General features: G+C 43.3%; 1 protein-coding gene across 2 annotated transcripts in view; it reads left to right on the top strand.

Moving 5' to 3' along the window:
- The window catches only part of LOC126285002 (RING finger and transmembrane domain-containing protein 2), a 93,328-nt gene that overhangs the window by 44,065 nt on the left and 27,378 nt on the right, over nucleotides 1-21,885 (top strand). For both annotated transcript variants that reach the window (XM_049984299.1, XM_049984300.1), the window contains exon 4: nucleotides 6,256-6,433. In XM_049984299.1, coding sequence (XP_049840256.1) covers nucleotides 6,256-6,433 — 178 coding nt within the window. The remainder of the gene's footprint in view (nucleotides 1-6,255; nucleotides 6,434-21,885) is intronic.

Raw genomic sequence — 21,885 nt, 5'->3', positions numbered from 1 at the left:
TGATGCAGTATTTAACAGTAGAGAGAACGTTGTGCCCATATTTGCAGATTGGAAAAAAATTCTGTGGTCGAAGAGGTGAATCAGAAGCGCATTTATCAAATAATGATATTGAAGAAGTAATACTGACTGGAAAGTAAAAAGCTACTGGAAGTATGGAGAAAGGAAAGGTACCAGGAGACAATGTTCCAATATAAGTAATTACATTCAGTCAAAGAAATATGAAAGAAACTTATGAAATTATTTACAGAATGTCTGCAGAGAAGACAATTCCTGAAACTGAGATAGTGTCTTTATTCTACTTAACAAGAAAGAAGGCAAACAAAATACGCTAAAATTAACAGAGACTTTATAGAGAAAACATCATATCTTAATGAGACAAAGGAATGAGATGGCTTTAGGAATGGATAAAGCACAATGGACTATTTGCAAGTTGTGAACGAATTAATGGAATGTATAGTGACTGTGTATTAGCACTTTTTCTGGAATTCTTAGATTCTGAGAAAGCTTGTGACTTGGCTTCAAAAAATGTAGACTAACATTCTGTGAGACCCAAGGTGTTAAATTAACTTATACTAGTATATTGAAAAATGTGTATGTTGTCGGTTTTACAGTCTCTGTTATACCTCGTGGTAGTGGTAAGGTCAATATTGACAGAGTATTCAAGCAAAGAGAGTCTATATCACTAACACTACAATTGTCAGTCCTAAAGGATGTTTTCACTTCCATAACTGGGAAAATTGAGGAATATACACTCCTGGAAATTGAAATAAGAACACCGTGAATTCATTGTCCCAGGAAGGGGAAACTTTATTGACACATTCCTGGGATCAGATACATCACATGATCACACTGACAGAACCACAGGCACATAGACACAGGCAACAGAGCATGCACAATGTCGGCACTAGTACAGTGTATATCCACCTTTCGCAGCAATGCAGGCTGCTATTCTCCCATGGAGACGATCGTAGAGATGCTGGATGTAGTCCTATGGAACGGCTTGCCATGCCATTTCCACCTGGCGCCTCAGTTGGACCAGCGTTCGTGCTGGACGTGCAGACCGCGTGAGACGACGCTTCATCCAGTCCCAAACATGCTCAATGGGGGACAGATCCGGAAATCTTGCTGGCCAGGGTAGCTGACTTACACCTTTTAGAGCACGTGGGTGGCACGGGATACATGCGGACGTGCTTTGTCCTGTTGGAACAGCAAGTTCCCTTGCCGGTCTAGGAATGGTGCAACGATGGGTTCGATGACGGTTTGGATGTACCGTGCACTATTCAGTGTCCCCTCGACGATCACCAGAGGTGTATGGCCAGTGTAGGAGATCGCTCCCCACACCATGATGCCGGGTGTTGGACCTGTGTGCCTCGGTCGTAAGCAGTCCTGATTGTGGCGCTCACCTGCACGGCGCCAAACACGCATACGACCATCATTGGCACCAAGGCAGAAGCGACTCTCATCGCTGAAGATGACACGTCTCCACTCGTCCCTCCATTCACGCCTGTCGCGACACCACTGGAGGCGGGCTGCACGATGTTGGGGCGTGAGCGGAAGACGGCCTAATGGTGTGAGGGACCGTAGCCCAGCTTCATGGAGACGGTTGCGAATGGTCCTCGCTGATACCCCAGGAGCAACAGTGTCCCTAATTTGCTGGGAAGTGGCGGTGCGGTCCCCTACGGCACTGCGTAGGATCCTACGGTCTTGGCGTGCATCCGTGCGTTGCTGCGGTCCGGTCCCAGGCCGACGGGCACGTGCACCTTCCACCGACCACTGGTGACAACATCGATGTACTGTGGAGACCTCACGCCCCACGTGTTGAGCAATTCGGCGGTACGTCCACCCGGCCTCCCGCATGCCCACTATACACCCTCGCTCAAAGTCCGTCAACTGAACATACGGTTCACGTCCACGCTGTCGCGGCATGCTACCAGTGTTAAAGACTGCGATGGAGCTCTGTATGCCAAGGCAAACTGGCTGACACTGACGGCGGCGGTTCACAAATGCTGCGCAGCTAGCGCCATTCGACGGCCAACACCGCGGTTCCTGGTGTGTCCGCTGTGCCGTGCGTGTGATCATTGCTTGTACAGCCCTCTCGCAGTGTCCGGAGCAAGTATGGTGGGTCTGACGCACCGGTGTCAGTGTGTTCTTTTTTCCATTTCCAGGAGTGTATGTTCATGGAATATCTGAAGTACCTTTGTTCAGGGATGGCATTGAATTATTTATGTCTTGTGCAGATAAACTTCAACAATAAATCGTGTATCTTAATGGAGTAGATTTTAAACTAGTCCTGAAGGTAATTTTAATAAGACAAAACACTGCACAACTAGTGTACAAAAAATAGGGTGATACAAATTAATAAAAGAAGTCATAAATGCTATAATGGGGCTTTTCTTTATTTAGAGTCACTGAAGACATAGAAAAGATGAACAGAGAGAGTAACAAACAGAAGAGTGGAACTGACCTGGAGTACTTTTCATAAAGTTTGTCAAAACTAGGCTTGATAATGTGTCTGAAAATGAAAGTTTACAATCATTGTGTATTACTAATTCTGATTGATGGCACTGTGACATGGATTTTTAATGAAAAAAAAAAAAAGTTACAAACGCGAGGGTTGCTCAGTGATTGGAGGAGAGAGATGCTCATTGGGAGTTACTGGGAGAAACAAGAAAACACACAGATGTATCAGGGAACAAACAGGAGGGGAGTGTGTAATGGTGAATTTAAAGAAAATGAAATGGAGGCTTTCAGGACATACACATAATTTGATCATAAGTATCTGGACACCCCTATGTAATGTGGAATTGAATAGTAGATGTTACAAGAGGCAGACCTGCCAGTATAAGAGGTGGTAGGAGGAATGTGCTGTCAGCAGAGAAGCAGTTAACAGCAGCGTAGGTCGGACAGGATGGCTCGGTGACTTTGAATGTGGATTAGTTGTTGGACGTCACCTGAGTAACAAATTCATGAGGGATGTTTCAGCTCTTCTAAAGCTGTCTAAGTCAGCTATTGTGGTGGTTGTGAAGTGGAAATGAGAAGAAACAACCACAGCTAAATCGAGGCCAGGGAGACCTCGTGCTGATGGACATGTACTTTGAAGCATTGCAGAGGGTGGTTGTAAAAAAATGACATGAAATCAGAGGAGGAAATCACTTGTGAGTTCCAAAGTGCTACCAGCAGTCCAGCTAGTACAATGATTTTGTGTATGGAGTTAAAGGAATACGATACAAAGGTTGAGCAGCTCCTCTTAAGCTACACATTTCTGTAGTCAGTGCTAAGCATTGCATGAGTTGATGTAAAGAGCAATGCCACAGGACAGAGGATGACTGAAAACAAATGATTTGGAGTGATCACCATCACATCCTGTGGCAATTCCATGGAAAGGTTTTGATTTGATAAATACCTGGAGACTATTACCTGCCATCATGCATAGTACCAGCAGTGAAGTATGGAGGAGGTGGTGGTACGGTATGGGGTGTTAGTCATTTTTAGGATATGGTGCATAAGAAAATGCTTAATTTGATGTGATAGGAACACATTTTGCAGCATTGTGTACTGCTTACAGTAACGGGATGGTTCAGAGGCGATAAGTGTGTGTATCACTGCACATGGCAGTGCACTCTGTCATAAAACGGTATCTGTGAGGCAATTGTTTGTGGATAACAACATTCCTTAAATAGATTGGTCTACCCAGAGTCCCTACCTGACTCCAGTTAAACTCCTTTGGGATGAGTTGGAACATTGACTTCGCTGTGGACCTCAGCATCCAACATCATTATCTCTGGTTTCGGCTGTTGGAGAAGTATGGACTGCCATCCTTCCAGTGACATTCAGACATTGTGTTGCAGAGCTGGAGCCACCGTAAAGGTGAAGAGTGGAGAGACACTTTACTAACGTCCACTAATATGTTTCCAGATGCTTTGATTAGATGGTGTATCCACAGGAATGTGTGGTAGAGGACCAAGATAGCTCCTTATTGGATTGCAAGAGATATGAAAACTCTGAGACTATGACTTAATGGATGGTGGGTAGATGACATTAGAAAACAGACAGGAGCAATTTCAGTGCATTTAACTGGAGACTGTAATGCATTGAAAAATACACTATGTGGTCAAAAGTATCCGGACAACCCCAAAACATACATTTTTCATATTAGGTGCATTGCACTGCTACCTAGTGCCAGGCACTTCATATCAGTGACCTCAGTAGTCATTAGACATCGTGAGAGAGCAGAATGGGGTGCTCCACAGAACTCGCGGACTTCAAACGTGGTCAGGTGATTGGGTCTCACTTGTGTCGTATGTCTGTACGCGAGATTACCACACTCCTAAACATTCGTAGGGACACATACAGCACAAAAACATACAGACCAACCTCATCTGTTGACTGACAGGGACAGTCGACAGTTGAAGAGGGTCGTAATGTGTAATAGAGAGACATCTATCCAGACTATCACAAAGGAATTCCAAACTGCATCGGGATCCTCTGCAAGTACTATGACAGTTATGTGGGAGGTGAGAAAACTTGGCTTTCATGATCAAGCAGCTGCTCATGAGCCACACGGTGCTTTGCTTGGTGTAAGCAGTGTAAACATTGGATGATTGAACAGTGGAAAAACGTAGTGTGGCGTGACGAATCACTGTACATAATGTGGCCATATGATGGAAGGGTGGGGATATGGCGAATGCTCGGTGAACGTCATCCGCCAGTGTGTGTAGTGCCAACAGTAAAGTTCGAAGGCAGTGGCGTTATGGTGTGTTTGTGTTTTCCATGTAGGGGGCTTGCACCCCTTGTCATTTTGTGTGGTACTATCACAGCACAGGCCTACAATGATGTTTTAAGCACCTTCTTGCTTCCCATTGTTGAAGAGTAATTCGGGGATGGCGATTGCATCTTTCAACATGATCGTGCACCGGTTCATAATGCACAGTCTGTGGCAGAGTGGTCACACAACAATAACATCCCTGTAATGGACTGGCCTGCACAGTGTCCTGACCTGAATCCTATAGGACACCTTTGGGATGTTTTGGAAAGCCGACTTCGTGCCAGGCTTCACCGATTGACATCAATACCTATCCTCAGTGCAACAGTCAATGAAGAATGGGCTGCCATTCCCCAGGAAAACCTTTGAGTATCTGATTGAATGTAAGCCTGCAAGAGTGGAAGCTGTCATCAAGGCTAAAGGTGGTCGAACACCATATAGAATTCCAGCATTACTGGTGGAGGGTGCCACGAACTTGTAATTCATTTTCAGCCAGGTCTCCGGATACTTTTGATCACATAGTGTATAGGGAGGTCTTGTTCCTGCAGATGGTTTAAAATGACTAATAATGAACACACATTTTATTGCACATAACATTAGAGTAGAAGCATTCACTGCTATTTGTATTAGTTTTTTTAATATGTATGTTATTTGGTGGGATGTAATTTTTTGAGTAAATTTCATATAACAGTACTTAAATAAACAGTCCCATACTCCGGATATGAGGGGCTGAGCAGATGTAGGAAACCTGTCACTGCCACTCACGGAAAACCCTTAGTGGAGGTGGTGTGCATTGCCTTCCTCCAACCTGTTACAAAGTGTGAAGCATGTATCCGTGTCTTGTGGATGACTGTGATGAGTATTTGTACAGTGTAGTGTTCGGTTTGTGTCATGATGGATGAGAGGAAGGTAGACGGTCGAACCCAGTGCCAGCACATAGCCTACTCCTCATGAATAGCACAAAAGGGGGCCGCTACACTCTACTTCTCCGTATGATGGATGGATTATTGTCTACAGTGTCACATGTCCTCACTTCATGAGACACTGCAGAAAGGCTTGAAATTTAATCCATGACATTGGCACAAAGACTGGCAATCGGGAAATTTGCACCACCACCTCTCCTCCCCTTGCCGGCCAAATACTGTGCAAGTGAAAATTTCATCCAACACAAAGAATAGAAACTGTCCTACCTCAGAGTCAAGGACCACTACACAAGTGTGCATTAACATCCTCAGCTGTGGATGTGGATAAATTTCATATTCATTGTAACTTCTTCTTCTTCTTCTTCTTCTTCTTCTTCTTCCTTTTTTTTTTTTTTTTTTTTTTTTTTTTTTTTTTTTTTTTTTTTTTTTTTTAGTGCACTGTATATGCTTTCTCCATGTAACTATTTTTGTAATATAAAATTTTACGTTTATTCATAAATAATTTTTGACATATGACAGCATTAAATAACATGTAACTTGGTATTTTAACTGAAGCCTGAACTGTTTCAGGCATTCTTATATTTCTGGCCTTATCAATAACGGCATGCTATAGCAACACAGTTCTAAGGAGAGAAATTGGGAAACAATCTCGCCGTAGCCTTGGCACTCTTGGTCTTGTTGTAACAAACTTACTTGTTTGTATCCTTGGATTGTATTATTTCTTTGAGGACCAAAAGCTCTATCTCAGGTATGTATTTTTGTCAAATGATTATTAGTTATGTTGTAATGCTACCCACTTGGCAAAAGACTGGGAAGTTAGTTACATTTGATAAGATTTGTGCAAGGTATTTCCTAAGAGTAGGAATGAAAAACCATCGGGCATTCACCAACATCTGTTGTAGAAAAATAAAACAAGACCAAAATCACTTGGCCCAACAAAGTATGCAAGGTTTCGTGTAGCACTTTATTGTTGTCTCATTTTGTACCTACAGCTAGACCAAATTGCCAGTTGCAGTATTCTTCTGTTTCACTGTTATCATTTCTTGTTATTTCCTGCAGCCCTATATTTAACTGTTTCAGAATATGAACTTTTTAATATTTTTTTGGAGACGAGTCAGCCATAAATACAATTAAGTCTTCAATATTTCTGTACACAGCTATTACTTTTTGTATAATATTACAAAGAAACAGAATGGCTGCACAGTACTTACCTCCAGAAGGTGAAACTCCCAAGTACTGCCAACAGGCACATTTAAACTGGAAGGGAAAAAAGTGAAACCTCGAAAACTGAAAGATCCTCTCCCCAGTAAGGAGGTGCAGGTCAGTCAGACCTCAGTTTGAGAAGGATCCACTTGTTTTGAAGAGAAGGGGAGACTCAGAGGAAGGGGAAACATCCGAGTAGGAGGTCAATGATAGATTCATGTATTAATTTACATAAAATAAGGAAAAGGTCACCACTTACCTTTAGCAGACTGATGCGCAGAAATACATATCAGAAAACTATTCACACACAGGCATCCAAATACACTCACTCTTTCAGTCACAACGAGACTGACTGGGGATTCCGCCTGCCTCTATGTCAACAAGATGTTAATCCCTGATCTTCCTTTGTTATTATAGATTGTAGATTATTGAGAGTAGTTGCCTGGACAGATGGAAGTGAGAAGGGGGGACGGAAGGACACTTGAGGCAAGGAACAAGACAAAAGTAATTCAGAGGTTAGAACATGCAAGACAGAGAGTGGGAGAAAGGGAGGGAGGCGAGGAAAGTAATGTGGAGATGAAGAATGTGTGTGTGTGTGTGTGTGTGTGTGTGTGTGTGTGTGTGTGAGACAGAGAGAGAGAGGGGGGGGGGGAGGGGCACATGGTGATGGGGGTGGGGGGAGAAAGCAGTACATGATGTGGATGGCGAAGAAGTGCTGGTGAACAGACGAGAGAAGGGGAAAAAGTAAGGTGAGGCTATGGGAGACAGGTTGCAGAAGTTTGGGCCATGGGGCTGCAAGAGTGCAGAATATACTGGAGAGACCATTCCCACATGCATAGTTCAAAGAAAGTTGTGCTGGAAGGCAGTATCCAAATTGCCTGCACAGTGAAGCAGCAGTTGAAGTCATGTGTGTTGTGGCATGTAGTGTGGGTGGGTGTATGGGACAGGTCTTGCAGCTAGGTCAACCTCAAGGAAAGGGCCATGAGAGTGGAGGGTTGGAGTAGGGATGGACAGGGATGTTCTGTAGGTTGGGAGGATTACAGAACACAACTTTCGGTTATGTGGATAGGGTAGACTTGAATGAGATTTTCACTCTGCAGCAGAGTGTGCGCTGAACTGAAACTTCCTGGCAGATTAAAACTGTGTGCCGGACCGAGACTCGAGCTCTGGACCTTTGCCTTTTGTGGGCAAGTGTTCTACCAACTGAGCTACGCAAGCATGACTCACGCCCCGTCCTCACAGCTTTACTTCTGCCAGTATCTCGCCTCCTACCTTCCAAACTTTACGGGAGCTCTCCTGCAAACCTTGCAGAACTAGCACTCCTGAAAGAAAGGATATTGCGGAGACATGGTTTAGCCACAGCCAGGGGGATGTTTGCAGAATGAGATTTTCACTCTGCAGCGAAGTGTGCACTGATATGAAACTTCCTGGCAGATTAAAACTGCGTGCCGAACTTGGGACCAATGCCTTTCGCGGGCAAGTGCTCTACCAACTGAGCTACCCAAGCACGACTCATACCACGTCCTCACAGCTTTACTTCTGCCAGTACCTCATCTCCTACCTTCCAAACTTTACAGAAGCTCTCCTGCAAAGTTCTGCAAGGTTTGCAGGCCATAGTATTCCTCAGTTACATGAAAAAATGGTTGCAGTATGCTTATAAATATATTTATTAATCTATGTCTTTGTTTATATCCAATATATACTATTCATGAAGAAATTGGATAAATATTTACTGTGTTTTGGAAAGCACAGAGACGTTAGGCTACTGGTCTAACTTTTGTTCTATTCCTTTGATATATGTTTATTTTGTTTGTTTCTGTATCTAATAATGTGTGTTAGTGTATTTAGTTTCAAGTTATTTAAACGTAAATCCAGCATTTCGAATGTGTTTCAATATATTTGTGAATGTACGTTGGCTTGGAGACATGGAGGGAGTGGTCTAGCCAATCACAGTGCTCATTACTAAGAGAGAAGTATGGAGGTTGCGGAGGAGCATCATTTCTAGAGAGGACACAGGAAAGTACGGCACAGGACACAGAGCGCTGGACGTGGCAGTGCGAGGGATGCACATGCATGAGAGGGACTTGGAGAGTGTGGAGCGGCTTGCATGTGTTCGTGGCAGATAGAAATACTTCGTAGTGCTGACTTGTGCACTTTTGAGATTTCTGTGGCTTCTACAGTGAACACGTAGTGTGCGTTTAGAAGTGAATATCTCACAAGCTATGGTGGTGTTCATAACTAATTACCTGATGTAGGAATCTATTGTTTCCCTGTTATTCAACTTGTATTTTATTTAATTGCTGGACCATCGACACCAATAAGTGTTTTGCAGAAATGTACCACATTCTCAAAAGTACTTCTGCTGTCATACTCATCATTTAAAGTCGTTAAGAAAGTACCTGCAGATTTTTTTTTTTTTCCATTGCAATCTTTCATTTATAAATGTATATGTTTCATTCATAATTCACAATTGCCGAGTGATAGAAACCTTTGACCATTCGATTCATGTGTGTATTCTTATCGTATACTGTAGATTCAGCACTATTTGGCCTTTAATGTGGCAACATGTAACCCAGCCCCCAGACAACAAAATCAGCCAAAACTTTTAATATTGCAACTCTGAGTCGGAGGGTACATAGGTGAGGGCCACCATGCCACCACCATTTCATTTCCATTTAATTTGAAAGCCTGCATTATGTTCTTGCCTTTCATGTTAGAGCCGCTGTCATAGCCCTGACCCCTCCTGTCCTCCAAAAGTATTCTCATTTCCTCTAACTATTTAAAGACTACCTCTCTAAGCCTCAAACCAAACATATCTCGTACACGTTCAAATCCAAGAAAATGTTTAATAATATTTAAATATTTAATATTTAAATATTATTAAATATAAATTATATTTATATAAATTATATTTATATAAATTATATTTATATAATATAAATAATATTAAATATAAATTATATTTAAATATTTAATAATATTTAATAATATTTACATCAGTCGTGTCATTGTATACCGATTAGGTTCCTTTCAGATTACGCTGATACTATAGCTCCCTACTTAGCACTCATATACAACCGCTCGCTCACCGATAGATCTGTACCTACAGATTGGAAAATTGCGCAGGTCGCACCAGTGTTCAAGAAGGGTAGTAGGAGTAATCCATTTAACTACAGACCTATATCATTGACGTCGGTTTGCAGTAGGGTTTTGGAGCATATACTGTATTCAAACATTATGAATCACCTCGAAGGGAACGATCTATTGACACGTAATCAGCATGGCTTCAGAAAACATCGCTCTTGTGCAACGCAGCTAGCTCTTTATTCGCACGAAGTAATGGCCGCTATCAACAGGGGATCTCAAGTTGATTCCGTATTTCTAGATTTCCGGAAAGCTTTTGACACCGTTCCTCACAAGCGACTTCTAATCAAGCTGCGGAGCTATGGGGTATCGTCTCAGTTGTGCGACTGGATTCGTGATTTCCTGTCAGGAAGGTCGCAGTTCGTAGTAATAGACGGCAAATCATCGAGTAAAACTGAAGTGATATCAGGTGTTCCCCAGGGAAGCGTCCTGGGACCTCTACTGTTCCTGATCTATATAAATGACCTGGGTGACAATCTGAGCAGTTCTCTTAGGTTGTTCGCAGATGATGCTGTAATTTACCGTCTAGTAAGGTCATCCGAAGACCAGTATCAGCTGCAAAGCGATTTAGAAAAGATTGCTGTATGGTGTGTCAGGTGGCAGTTGACGCTAAATAACGAAAAGTGTGAGATGATCCACATGAGTTCCAAAAGAAATCCGTTGGAATTCGATTACTCGATAAATAGTACAATTCTCAAGGCTGTCAATTCAACTAAGTACCTGGGTGTTAAAATTACAAACAACTTCAGTTGGAAGGACCACATAGATAATATTGTCGGGAAGGCGAGCCAAAGGTTGCGTTTCATTGGCAGGACACTTAGAAGATGCAACAAGTCCACTAAAGAGACAGCTTACACTACACTCGTTCGTCCTCTGTTAGAATATTGCTGCGCGGTGTGGGATCCTTACCAGGTGGGATTGACGGAGGACATCGAGAGGGTGCAAAGAAGGGCAGCTCGTTTTGTATTATCGCGTTATAGGGGAGAGAGTGTGGCAGATATGATACACGAGTTGGGATGGAAGTCATTACAGCATAGACGTTTTTCGTCGCGGCGAGACCTTTTTACGAAATTTCAGTCACCAACTTTCTCTTCCGAATGCGAAAATATTTTGTTGAGCCCAACCTACATAGGTAGGAATGATCATCAAAATAAAATAAGAGAAATCAGAGCTCGAACAGAAAGGTTTAGGTGTTCGTTTTTCCCGCTCGCTGTTCGGGAGTGGAATAGTAGAGAGATAGTATGATTGTGGTTCGATGAACCCTCTGCCAAGCACTTAAATGTGAATTGCAGAGTAGTCATGTAGATGTAGATGTAGAAGGTCGGTAGAAGTCACATTCACAAAATGCACTATCATTGTCGTTTGCTCAACACCCGAAATATCTGGTGTACAGTCCAAAATCAAAGTATAATATTTAGCAGATCTCAATTGAGACAATATTTTGTTTTTAATTTTTTGATGGAGAAAGTGAATTATTTCACTTCGTATGTTTTTAGCCAGATAATGACGAGACTTATTTTCACCATGTGCTGTCCTCCTCATATATTCACCAGAACTGAATCAAATTTACCAAATAATTCAATCAGTTTTAAGAAATTCCCATCTTTGTGAGTGAACAGTTTGTCAGAAGTTCCTCTTAAGGGAAGAGACTGCCTAGCCAAAAACTGGATAATTGTTGTAAGGCATTTGATTACAACTTTCCAATGCTGGGTTTCTGCATTTAATATCTGTCAGGATTCTGGCATCGATAGTATTGCCAGATTTTAATCTTCTGGCAAGGTCCACTCACTTTTGGTGCGATTGTAAATGCACTTGGGACCTACTGTGGCTAGCTAATGTCTCAAAAATGTGCTGTCAGTCACCTGAAGTCAATAATATTTATAATGTTACTTATAATACGTCACACAACAGTCGCTGAGTGCACCCACTTCCCAAATGGAATGTGACCTGATGAATATTTTAATGTTTGAAAAGAGTTTACAACTGAAACAAAAAACAGCATTTGCACTTTTTGAATAAACTAATAATTTCCTCTGTAGAATTTCACCATTGCACAAACTGTGACTGTAATTTTTAGAGTAAAGCAATTATTAGAATCATCCTTAGGGCAGCTTTCAAATTCTGTTATGTATTCCGGAGGCCCTGTTTCAACCAAAGTTGTTCTAACAAAATCATCTATTTTGTCAGGCCATTTTGCAGGTCTGAATCAACTAATCACTGACAGTTTGAGTATCAGGCAAAGACCTGCTAGAATAAGCTGGAACAGCTTCACATTCGTGAGAGAGGTTGCATACAGTGTCATGTTTATCGTGCGACATTGAAGGTACATCTACATCTACTGAACACTTACCCTGATTTACGTCTATATCTGCATTTGTGCTTGGATCATTCTGATCAAAATCTTCTTTAGGTTGGAAAAATTTATCTAATGAAAATTTTAATTTTTGTGTACATTTTCTCTTCATGCAACAATATTAGAGAAAGAAAGTTGCTACTCACCATATACTGGAGATGCTGAGTTGCGATAGGCACAACAAAAAGATTCACACAATTATAGTTTTCGGCCGTTAAGGCCTTTGTCATCAATAGACACACAAACAAGCATGCGACCGTAGGCAAGCGCGCCTACACACACACACACACACACACACACACACACACACACACACACACACACACACAACGCAACTTGCACACACGTCTGCATTCTCAGACAACTGAAAACTTTTTGCTCATCCTGCCCTATACTGGCTGCCTGAAAGGCGCTTCCAGTTGTCAGAGGTTGCAACAGTTTATAACATTCGCAATAACTTGCAGCCTAATGAAAACGCATCACGTCACAGTGAGAAAGTGTTTCACACAAAACTTATATTATGTTGGCACTGCTAACTGAATGTATTGCACATGCAAAGAAAGTTGACACTCGGTGCCAGTGGCTGACGGGAGCAACCGTAAAGGCACATACTATTTACAGTCGCTCCCATCAGCCACCACGTCGAGTGTCAAATTTGTTTGCGCGAATATTATAATTATCAGCTTTTAACACAATCGTTATTGTTTCTACTGAACAGCCTCCAAAAGGAATAATACGGCCAGTGATAGAACTGTCTTTACCTACATCGTTGTTGTTCAAAGTTAATTGATGAAAGTAAATTGTGTCTGGCAAATAAAATATGTTTCTAATAATTGCACTACATACAGACAGATATTGGCACTTCAATCTAAAATTCGACCACTACATCAAACACTTAACTCGCTACTTAGCTATTAACAATTAAGGCAATTGACCATTGTTGCTATATAATGAAACTGCCAACTGAGAGTGGCGTATCCACTGTGCCCTGGTGCCAACTCTCAAAAATATTTGCCCTGTAAACCCAAATCAAAACATCCCTAAGACTCGGTATTTTCATCTAAAACCTCTAGAAGAAAATACCCATATTTTGCTGTTGATTTTACTTATTTATTTGCAAATTATTCAACATTTCAAACATAATTTCAGATTTTTATGACGCATTCAAAGTTTTAATGCTAATGTCAAATAAACTTATCATTTTGATGATATGAATATAATAGAGGGAAACATTCCACATAGGAAAAATATATCTAAAAACAAAGATGATGTGACTTATCAAAGGAAAGCGTTGGTATGTTGATAAGACACACAAATAAACACAAATACACACACAAAATTCAAGCTTTTGCAAGCCATGGTTGCTTCATCAGGAAAGAGGCAAGGAGAGGGAAAGACGAAAGGATGTGGGTTTTAAGGGAGAGGGTACGGAGTCATTCCAATCCCGGGAGCGGAAAGACTTACCTTAGGGGTAACCAAACAGCCCTCGTCAAAGAGTTACTGTCCTACATTCGTACTCTCTGCTGGAAATATCACTTTGACATGAAGAAAAATAATCCTAAATGCTACTCCTAATGATCCAACTCCCCAAGACACTATCCAAATTGAACCCTGCCTGGAACAGTTCCGTCCTCCGTCACAGCGAGACCCACCTCCTCTTCCTCAAAATCACCCTCTCCAAACCTTCCAGGAATTTCTCACTTCCAGCATTGCCTCTCAATCCTTCTTGAAAAACCTTAATCCTACTCCCATCACCACCTCTGCTGAAGCCCAGGCTATCCGTTATCTGAAGGCTGACCGATCCATCGTCATTCTTCTGGCGGACAAGGGTTCCACAACCACGGTTCTTGATCGTCGGGAGTATGTGGCTGAGGGACTGCGTCAGCTTAGAGACAACACTACATACAAAGTTTGCCAAGGTAATCCCATTCCTGATGTCCAGGCAGAGCTTCAAGGAATCCACAGAACCTTAGGCCCCCTACAAACCCTTTCATCTGACTCCATCAACCGCCTGACCCCACCGACACCCCACAACCCTACCTTCTACCTACTTCCTAAAATTCACATACCCAATCATCCCGGCCGCCCCATTGTAGCTGGTTACCAAGCCCCCACAGAACGTATCTCTGCCTACGCAGATCAACACCTTCAACCCATTACATGCAGTCCCCCATCCTTCATCGAAGACACCAACCAGTTTCTCGAACGCCTGGAATCCTTACCCAATCTGTTACCCCCGGAAACCATCCTTGTAACCACTGATGCCACTTCCTTATACACAAATATTCCGCAAGTCCAGGGCCTCGCTGCGATGGAGCACTTCCTTTCACGCCGATCACTTGCCACCCTACCTAAAACCTCTCTCCTCATCGCCTTAGCCAGCTTCATCCTGACTCACAACTTCTTCACTTTCGAAGGCCAGACATATCAACAATTAAAGGGAACAGCCATGGGTACCAGGATGGCCCCCTCGTATGCCAACCTATTTATGGGTCGCTTAGAGGAAGCCTTCTTGGTTACCCAAGCCTGCCAACCCAAAGTGTGGTACAGATTTATTGATGACATCTTCATGATCTGGACTCACAGTGAAGAACAACTCCAGAATTTCCTCTCCAACCTCAACTCCTTTGGTTCCATCAGATTCACCTGGTCCTACTCCATATCCCATGCCACTTTCCTAGACGTTGACCTACATCTGTCCAATGGCCAGCTTCACACATCCGTCCACATCAAACCCACCAACAAGCAACAGTACCTCCATTATGACAGCTGCCACCCATTCCACATCAAACGGTCCCTTCCCTACAGCCTAGCTCTACGTGGCAAATGATTCTGCTCCAGTCGGGAATCACTGAACCATTACACCAACAACCTGAAAACAGCTTTCGCATCCTGCAACTACCCTCCTGACCTGGTACAGAAGCAAATAACCAGAGCCACTTCCTCATCCCCTCAAACCCAGAATCTCCCACAGAAGAACCCCAAAAGTGCCCCACTTGTGACAGGATACTTTCCGGGACTGGATCAGACTCTGAATATGGCTCTCCAGCAGGGATACGACTTCCTCAAATCCTGCCCTGAAATGAGATCCACCCTTCAGGAAATCCTCCCCACTCCACCAAGAGTGTCTTTCCGCCGTCCACCTAACCTTCGTAACCTCTTGGTTCATCCCTATGAAATCCCCAAACCACCATTCCTACTCTCTGGTTCCTACACTTGTAACCACCCCCGGTGTAAAACCTGTCCCATGCACCCTCCCACCACCACCTACTCCAGTCGTGTAACCCGAAAGGTGTACACGATAAAAGGCAGAGCCAGGTGTGAAAGCACCCACATGATTTACCAACTGACCTGCCTACACTGTGAAGCCTTCTACATGGGAATGACCAGCAACAAACTGTCCATTCACATGAATGGACACAGGCAGACAGTGTTTGTTGGTAATGAGGATCACCCTGTGGCTAAACATGCCTCGGTGCACGGCCAGCACATCTTGGCACAGTGTTACACCTTTCGGGTTATCTGGATACTTCCCACTAACACCAACCTATCAGTACTCCGGAGATGGGAACTTGCCCTTCAATATATCCTCTCTTCCCGTTACCCACCAGGCCTCAGCCTCCACTAATTTCAAGTTGCCGCTGCTCATACCTCACCTGTCATTCAACAACATCTTTGTCTCTGTACTTCCGCCTCGACTGACATCTCTGCCCAAACTCTTTGCGTTTACAAATGTCTGCTTGTGTCTGTATATGTGCGGATGGATATGTGTGCGTGAATGTATACCTGTCCTTTTTTCCCCCTAAGGTAAGCCTTTCCGCTCCCGGGATTGGAATGACTCCTTACCCTCTCCCTTAAAACCCACATCCATTCATCTTTCCCTCTCCTTCTCTCTTTCCAGATGAAGTAACCGTGGATTGCGGAAGCTCGAATTTTGTGTGTGTGTGTGTGTGTGTGTGTGTGTGTGTGTGTGTGTGTGTGTGTGTTTGTGTTTATTTGTGTGTCTATCGACATACCAACGCTTTCGTTTGGTAAGTCACATCATCTTTGTTTTTAGGTAAACTTATCATTTTGAATGAATTGAATTGTTGAAAATGAAGAACTCCACAGTGAATGTATTGTCACGCTTATAATTGCTACATGCCATAAACAGATTTGTGGAAAATTGATAAAAATACTGTTAAGTAACTAAATAGTAGCCAAATAGTTAAAACTTCAAGTCCGTTTTTTAATATGCAAACATCGGTGCAACCCGGCTTCACCTACTTCACGATACTGTTAGTGGTGTTCTACGTGTGATGTGTGAAATGTCCTTTTGAGAAACAGTAGTAGAACATGATATGATTATACACACGCTTTGTTAATTTTATATGTGCATAAAACATATTGTCTATATCAGTGTTTTCAGCTATAAATATTTCCAATTTTTGTGGGAGTCAGCATTTCTTTCGTAAATTGGCGCTCACTGTTTCTGTACCATAGATAATTTTCAAAAAGACCTTTGATTTTATGAATAATTTGTATTTACAACTTATTCTCACATTTCATAATTTATGTGTGGTGAATTTGCTGTCTCCAAAAATCTGCCACTCTTGGCAGTGGCACAGTTCCTCCTTGCCCCACCCACCTAGAGCTGGCCCTGTGTGACGTGTGAAGGCAGGTACTGTAGAGGAGAAGAAAGTAAAGGCATATTAAGGAATAAAGAATGGACAAATGAATTATAAATAACTAAAGGAAGAGAGTAACGAAGGCTAAAAGGGAAAGAGCCAAATCAAAAATGTATAACAATAATAAAAATTCCTGGATGGAAAAATGCATAAAATACAGGAGGCCGATGCAGGTTGCACAGCAACACACAATAGAAAACAGTATCCACACTAGCTTTAGCTCTCTCGCTTACAAAAGTACACACATTCATGCACACAGCCACATATACACCCAAACACACATTCCCATAGTCAGTGTGATACTAATTATTGAGTGTTGATTATTACGAGCAGTTGCCTGGGCAGATGGTAGTAGGGAAAGGATACAGAAGGCACACGAGACGGGGAGGAGCAGGGGGAGCAGGATGGTGTGGGGCAGGTCTTTCAACAAATGACTCAGCACAAGATGAAAGGAATGCAAACGGTTGAGCATATAAGAACGTGAAAGAGGGAGAGGAGGTTAATAATGTTTTCACATCAGGGCACTATCGAACCGAGGACAACCAGTACAGGGTTGGCCTAAGGATCATTTCATTCCTTATTGTTCAACAGTTGTTCCTGTGACCACCAATGCATCTTATCAGGTAAAATTAGCATACTCCAATATGCTGACATTTTGTGTATTTATTCTGTTGAAGCTTCCTTGAAGGCTGTTGAAAATAACATAAACAAGACAGTACACCACTCCAAGGGGACACTGGTTACAGGAGTATGGAGAACAGATTTAACATCACACTTAGTAAGTCGGCAGTCAGTTTATACAACTGTCAGATTCAAAGTGATTGAAGCCGTACGACTAGTTGACTTTCCTATTCCCTTTAAAGAATGTGTCAAATGTGTAGCCCTTTGTGTAGACAATAAACTTTGGTGGTTCCATGATATAGATGATAGCGAAAGGAAGCATGATAGCATTTTGAATATACTTCATCTCACGACAGGAAACGCATGCGATATAGATTCCATAATAGCTTAACATACATATTGCAAGCTGCTCTGAACTCCCCTAGACTGCAACTGCATTTTGTTTAGCATGACACCCAGGCTGCAGACACTCGACAGGTACCAATACAAAGCTTTGCAATTATGCTGTGCAGAAGAACACTTGGACCCGAAAGCTCATTTTGTGACAGATTTTTTGTTGTGCCTATCTGTGACTCAGCATCCCCGCTATATAGTGAGTAGCAACTATCCTTGTCATAATATTATTCTGATAAATGCTCTGTTAGTCGAAACAATGTAAGCATCTTTTTCACTATGAACACAACAACTCAGCAGAAAAAATCCCTTTGAGGACATACTGACAATCAAGTCTGCAACCTTGCAGTGTGATGCTCCTCCGATTGTTACTGGGTACATAAATCCACAAACCACTTACAGAAGGGATTTCATCACTAAGAAAGTACCAACACATTCATTCAAAGAACACAACTACTACCATACTTCAAACAAAGGTACGAACTTATCAACCAAGTACTAAACATACATAGTATTGTGACCTGCTCTGACAACCCAGTATCCTATAACAGCAATTTAGAAAGCCAAGTGTTTGTATACCGACTGTCTAAATATGACATCTCCACCAGCTATACCTGTGTTGATATTAAAATTAATGAAAGTAAACTATTTCATCTACTGAGAGAGAAGTCAGTTTATATAGTTGAACTACTAACCACTGACAGAGCAATAAGTTACAGCATGACCATAGTGGCTGACCATTCTTCTCTTACTCATGGACTTGGGCTCTGCAGTGAAAGCACTTAACATTAATTGGTAAGGAGGAAGGGAGGTGTTACCTTACATTCCAAATAGCGGCTCCTGTGTCGGAGTTGTACCGAACAGTTATGGGAGTTTCATCGTCTGAGTTATCTGGATACTTCCCACCAACACCAACCTATCCGAACTCCGGAGATGGGAACTCGCCCTTCAGTATATCCTCTCTTTTCGATATCCGCCAGGCCTCAACCTCCGCTAATTTCAAGTTGCCGCCGCTCATACCTCACCTGTCTTTCAACAACTTCTTTGCCTCTGTACTTCCGCCTCGACTGACATCTCTGCCCTTAACTCTTTGCCTTTAAATATGTCTGCTTGTGTCTGTGTATGTGCGGATGGATATGTGTGTGTGTGTGCGAGTGTACACCTGTCCTTTTTTTCCCCTAAGGGAAGTCTTTCCGCTCCCGGGATTGGAATGACTCCTTACCCTCTCCCTTAAAACCCACATCCTTTCATTTTTCCCTCTCCTTCCCTCTTTCCTGACGAAGCAACTGCCAGTTGCGAAAGCTCATAATTCTGTGTGTGTGTTTGTGTGTTTTGTTCATGTGCCTGTCTGCCGGCGCTTTCCCGCTTGGTAAGTCTTGGAATCTTTGTTTTTAATATATATATAAACTTCCACATGGGAAAAATATATTAAAAACAAAGATTCCAATACTTAGCAAGCGGGAAAGCGCCGGCAGACAGGCACAATGAACAAAACACACACACAGAATTACTAGCTTTCGCAACCGATGGTTGCTTCTTCAGGAAGGAGAGGGAAGGACGAAAGGATGTGGGTTTTAAGGGAGAGGGTAAGGAGTCATTCCAATCCCGGGAGCGGAAAGACTTCCCTTAGGGGAAAAAAAGGACAGGTGTACACTAGCGCGCGCGCGCGCGCGCGCTCGCGCTCGCACACACACACACATATATCCATCCGCACATACATAGACACAAGCAGACATATTTAAAGGCAAAGAGTAAGGGCAGAGATGTCAGTCGAGGCGGAAGTACAGAGGCAAAGAAGTTGTAGAAAGACAGGTGAGGTATGAGCGGTGGCAACTTGAAATTAGCGGAGGTGGAGGCCTGGCGGATATCGAGAAGAGAGGATATACTGAAGGGCGAGTTCCCATCTCCGGAGTTCGGATAGGTTGGTGTTGGTGGGAAGTATCCAGATAACTCGGACGGTGTAACACTGTACCAAGATGTGCTGGACGTGCATCAAGGCATGTTTAGCCACAGGGTGATCCTCATTACCAACAAACACTGTCTGCCTGTGTCCATTCATGCGAATGGACAGTTTGTTGCTGGTCATTCCCACATAGAAAGCGTCACAGTGCAGGCAGGTCAGTTGGTAAATCACGTGGGTCTCCCTTTGATCGTGTACACCTTCCGGGTTACAGGATTGGAGTAGGTGGTGGTGGGAGGGTGCATAGGACAGGTTTTACACCGGGGGCGGTTGCAAGGGTAGGAGCCAGAGGGTAGGGAAGGTGGTTTGAGGACTTCATAGGGATGAACCAAGAGGTTACGAAGGTTAGGTGGACGGCGGAAAGACACTCTTGGTGGAGTGGGGAGGATTTCATGAAGGATGGATCTCATTTCGGGGCAGGATTTTAGGAAGTCGTATCCCTGCTGGAGAGCCACATTCAAGGTCTGATCCAGTCCCGGGAAGTATTCTGTCACAAGTGGGGCACTTTTGGGGTTCTTCTGTGAGAGGTTCTGGGTTAGAGGGGATGAGGAAGTGGCTCTGGTTATCTGCTTCTGTACCAGGTTGGGAGGGTAGTTGCGGGATGCGAAAGCTGTTTTCAGGTTGTTGGTGTAATGGTCGAGGGATTCAGGACTGGAGCAGATTCGTTTGCCACGAAGGCCTAGGCTGTAGGGAAGGGACCGTTTGATATGGAATGGGTGGCAGCTGTCATAATGGAGGTACTGTTGCTTGTTGGTGGGTTTGATGTGGACGGATGTGTGAAGCTGGCCATTGGACAGATGGAGGTCAACGTCTAGGAAAGTGGCATGGGATTTGGAGTAGGACCAGGTGAATCTGATGGAACCAAAGGAGTTGAGGTTGGAGAGGAAATTCTGGAGTTGTTCTTCACTGTGATGTCATCAATAAATCTGTACCAAACTTTGGGTTGGTAGGCTTGGGTAACCCTCCCACCACCACCTACTCCAGTCCTGTAACCCGGAAGGTGTACATGATCAAAGGGAGAGCCACGTGTGAAAGCACTCACGTGATTTACCAACTGACCTGGCTGCACTGTGACGCTTTCTATGTGGGAATGACCAGCAACAAACTGTCCATTCGCATGAATGGACACAGGCAGACCGTGTTTGTTGGTAATGAGGATCACCCTGTGGCTAAACATGCCTTGATGCACGTCCAGCACATCTTGGTACAGTGTTACACCGTCCGAGTTATCTGGATACTTCCCACCAACACCAACCTATCCGAACTCCGGAGATGGGAACTCGCCCTTCAGTATATCCTCTCTTTTCGATATCCGCCAGGCCTCAACCTCCGCTAATTTCAAGTTGCCGCCGCTCATACCTCACCTGTCTTTCAACAACTTCTTTGCCTCTGTACTTCCGCCTCGACTGACATCTCTGTCCTTAACTCTTTGCCTTTAAATATGTCTGCTTGTGTCTGTGTATGTGCGGATGGATATGTGTGTGTGTGTGTGCGAGTGTACACCTGTCCTTTTTTTCCCCTAAGGGAAGTCTTTCCGCTCCCGGGATTGGAATGACTCCTTACCCTCTCCCTTAAAACCCACATCCTTTCATTTTTCCCTCTCCTTCCCTCTTTCCTGACGAAGCAACTGCCAGTTGCGAAAGCTCATAATTCTGTGTGTGTGTTTGTGTGTTTTGTTCATGTGCCTGTCTGCCGGCGCTTTCCCGCTTGGTAAGTCTTGGAATCTTTGTTTTTAATATATATATATATATATATAAAATAGAAAGAAACTTCCACATGGGAAAAATATATTAAAAACAAAGATTCCAATACTTAGCAAGCGGGAAAGCGCCGGCAGACAGGCACAATGAACAAAACAC

This window comes from Schistocerca gregaria, chromosome 8 (genome assembly GCF_023897955.1).
Source record: "Schistocerca gregaria isolate iqSchGreg1 chromosome 8, iqSchGreg1.2, whole genome shotgun sequence".
In the NCBI taxonomy this organism is placed as follows: domain Eukaryota; kingdom Metazoa; phylum Arthropoda; class Insecta; order Orthoptera; family Acrididae; genus Schistocerca; species Schistocerca gregaria.
The sequence above is the reverse complement of the archived record's forward strand: the minus strand, read 5'-3'. Positions and strand labels throughout refer to the sequence as shown.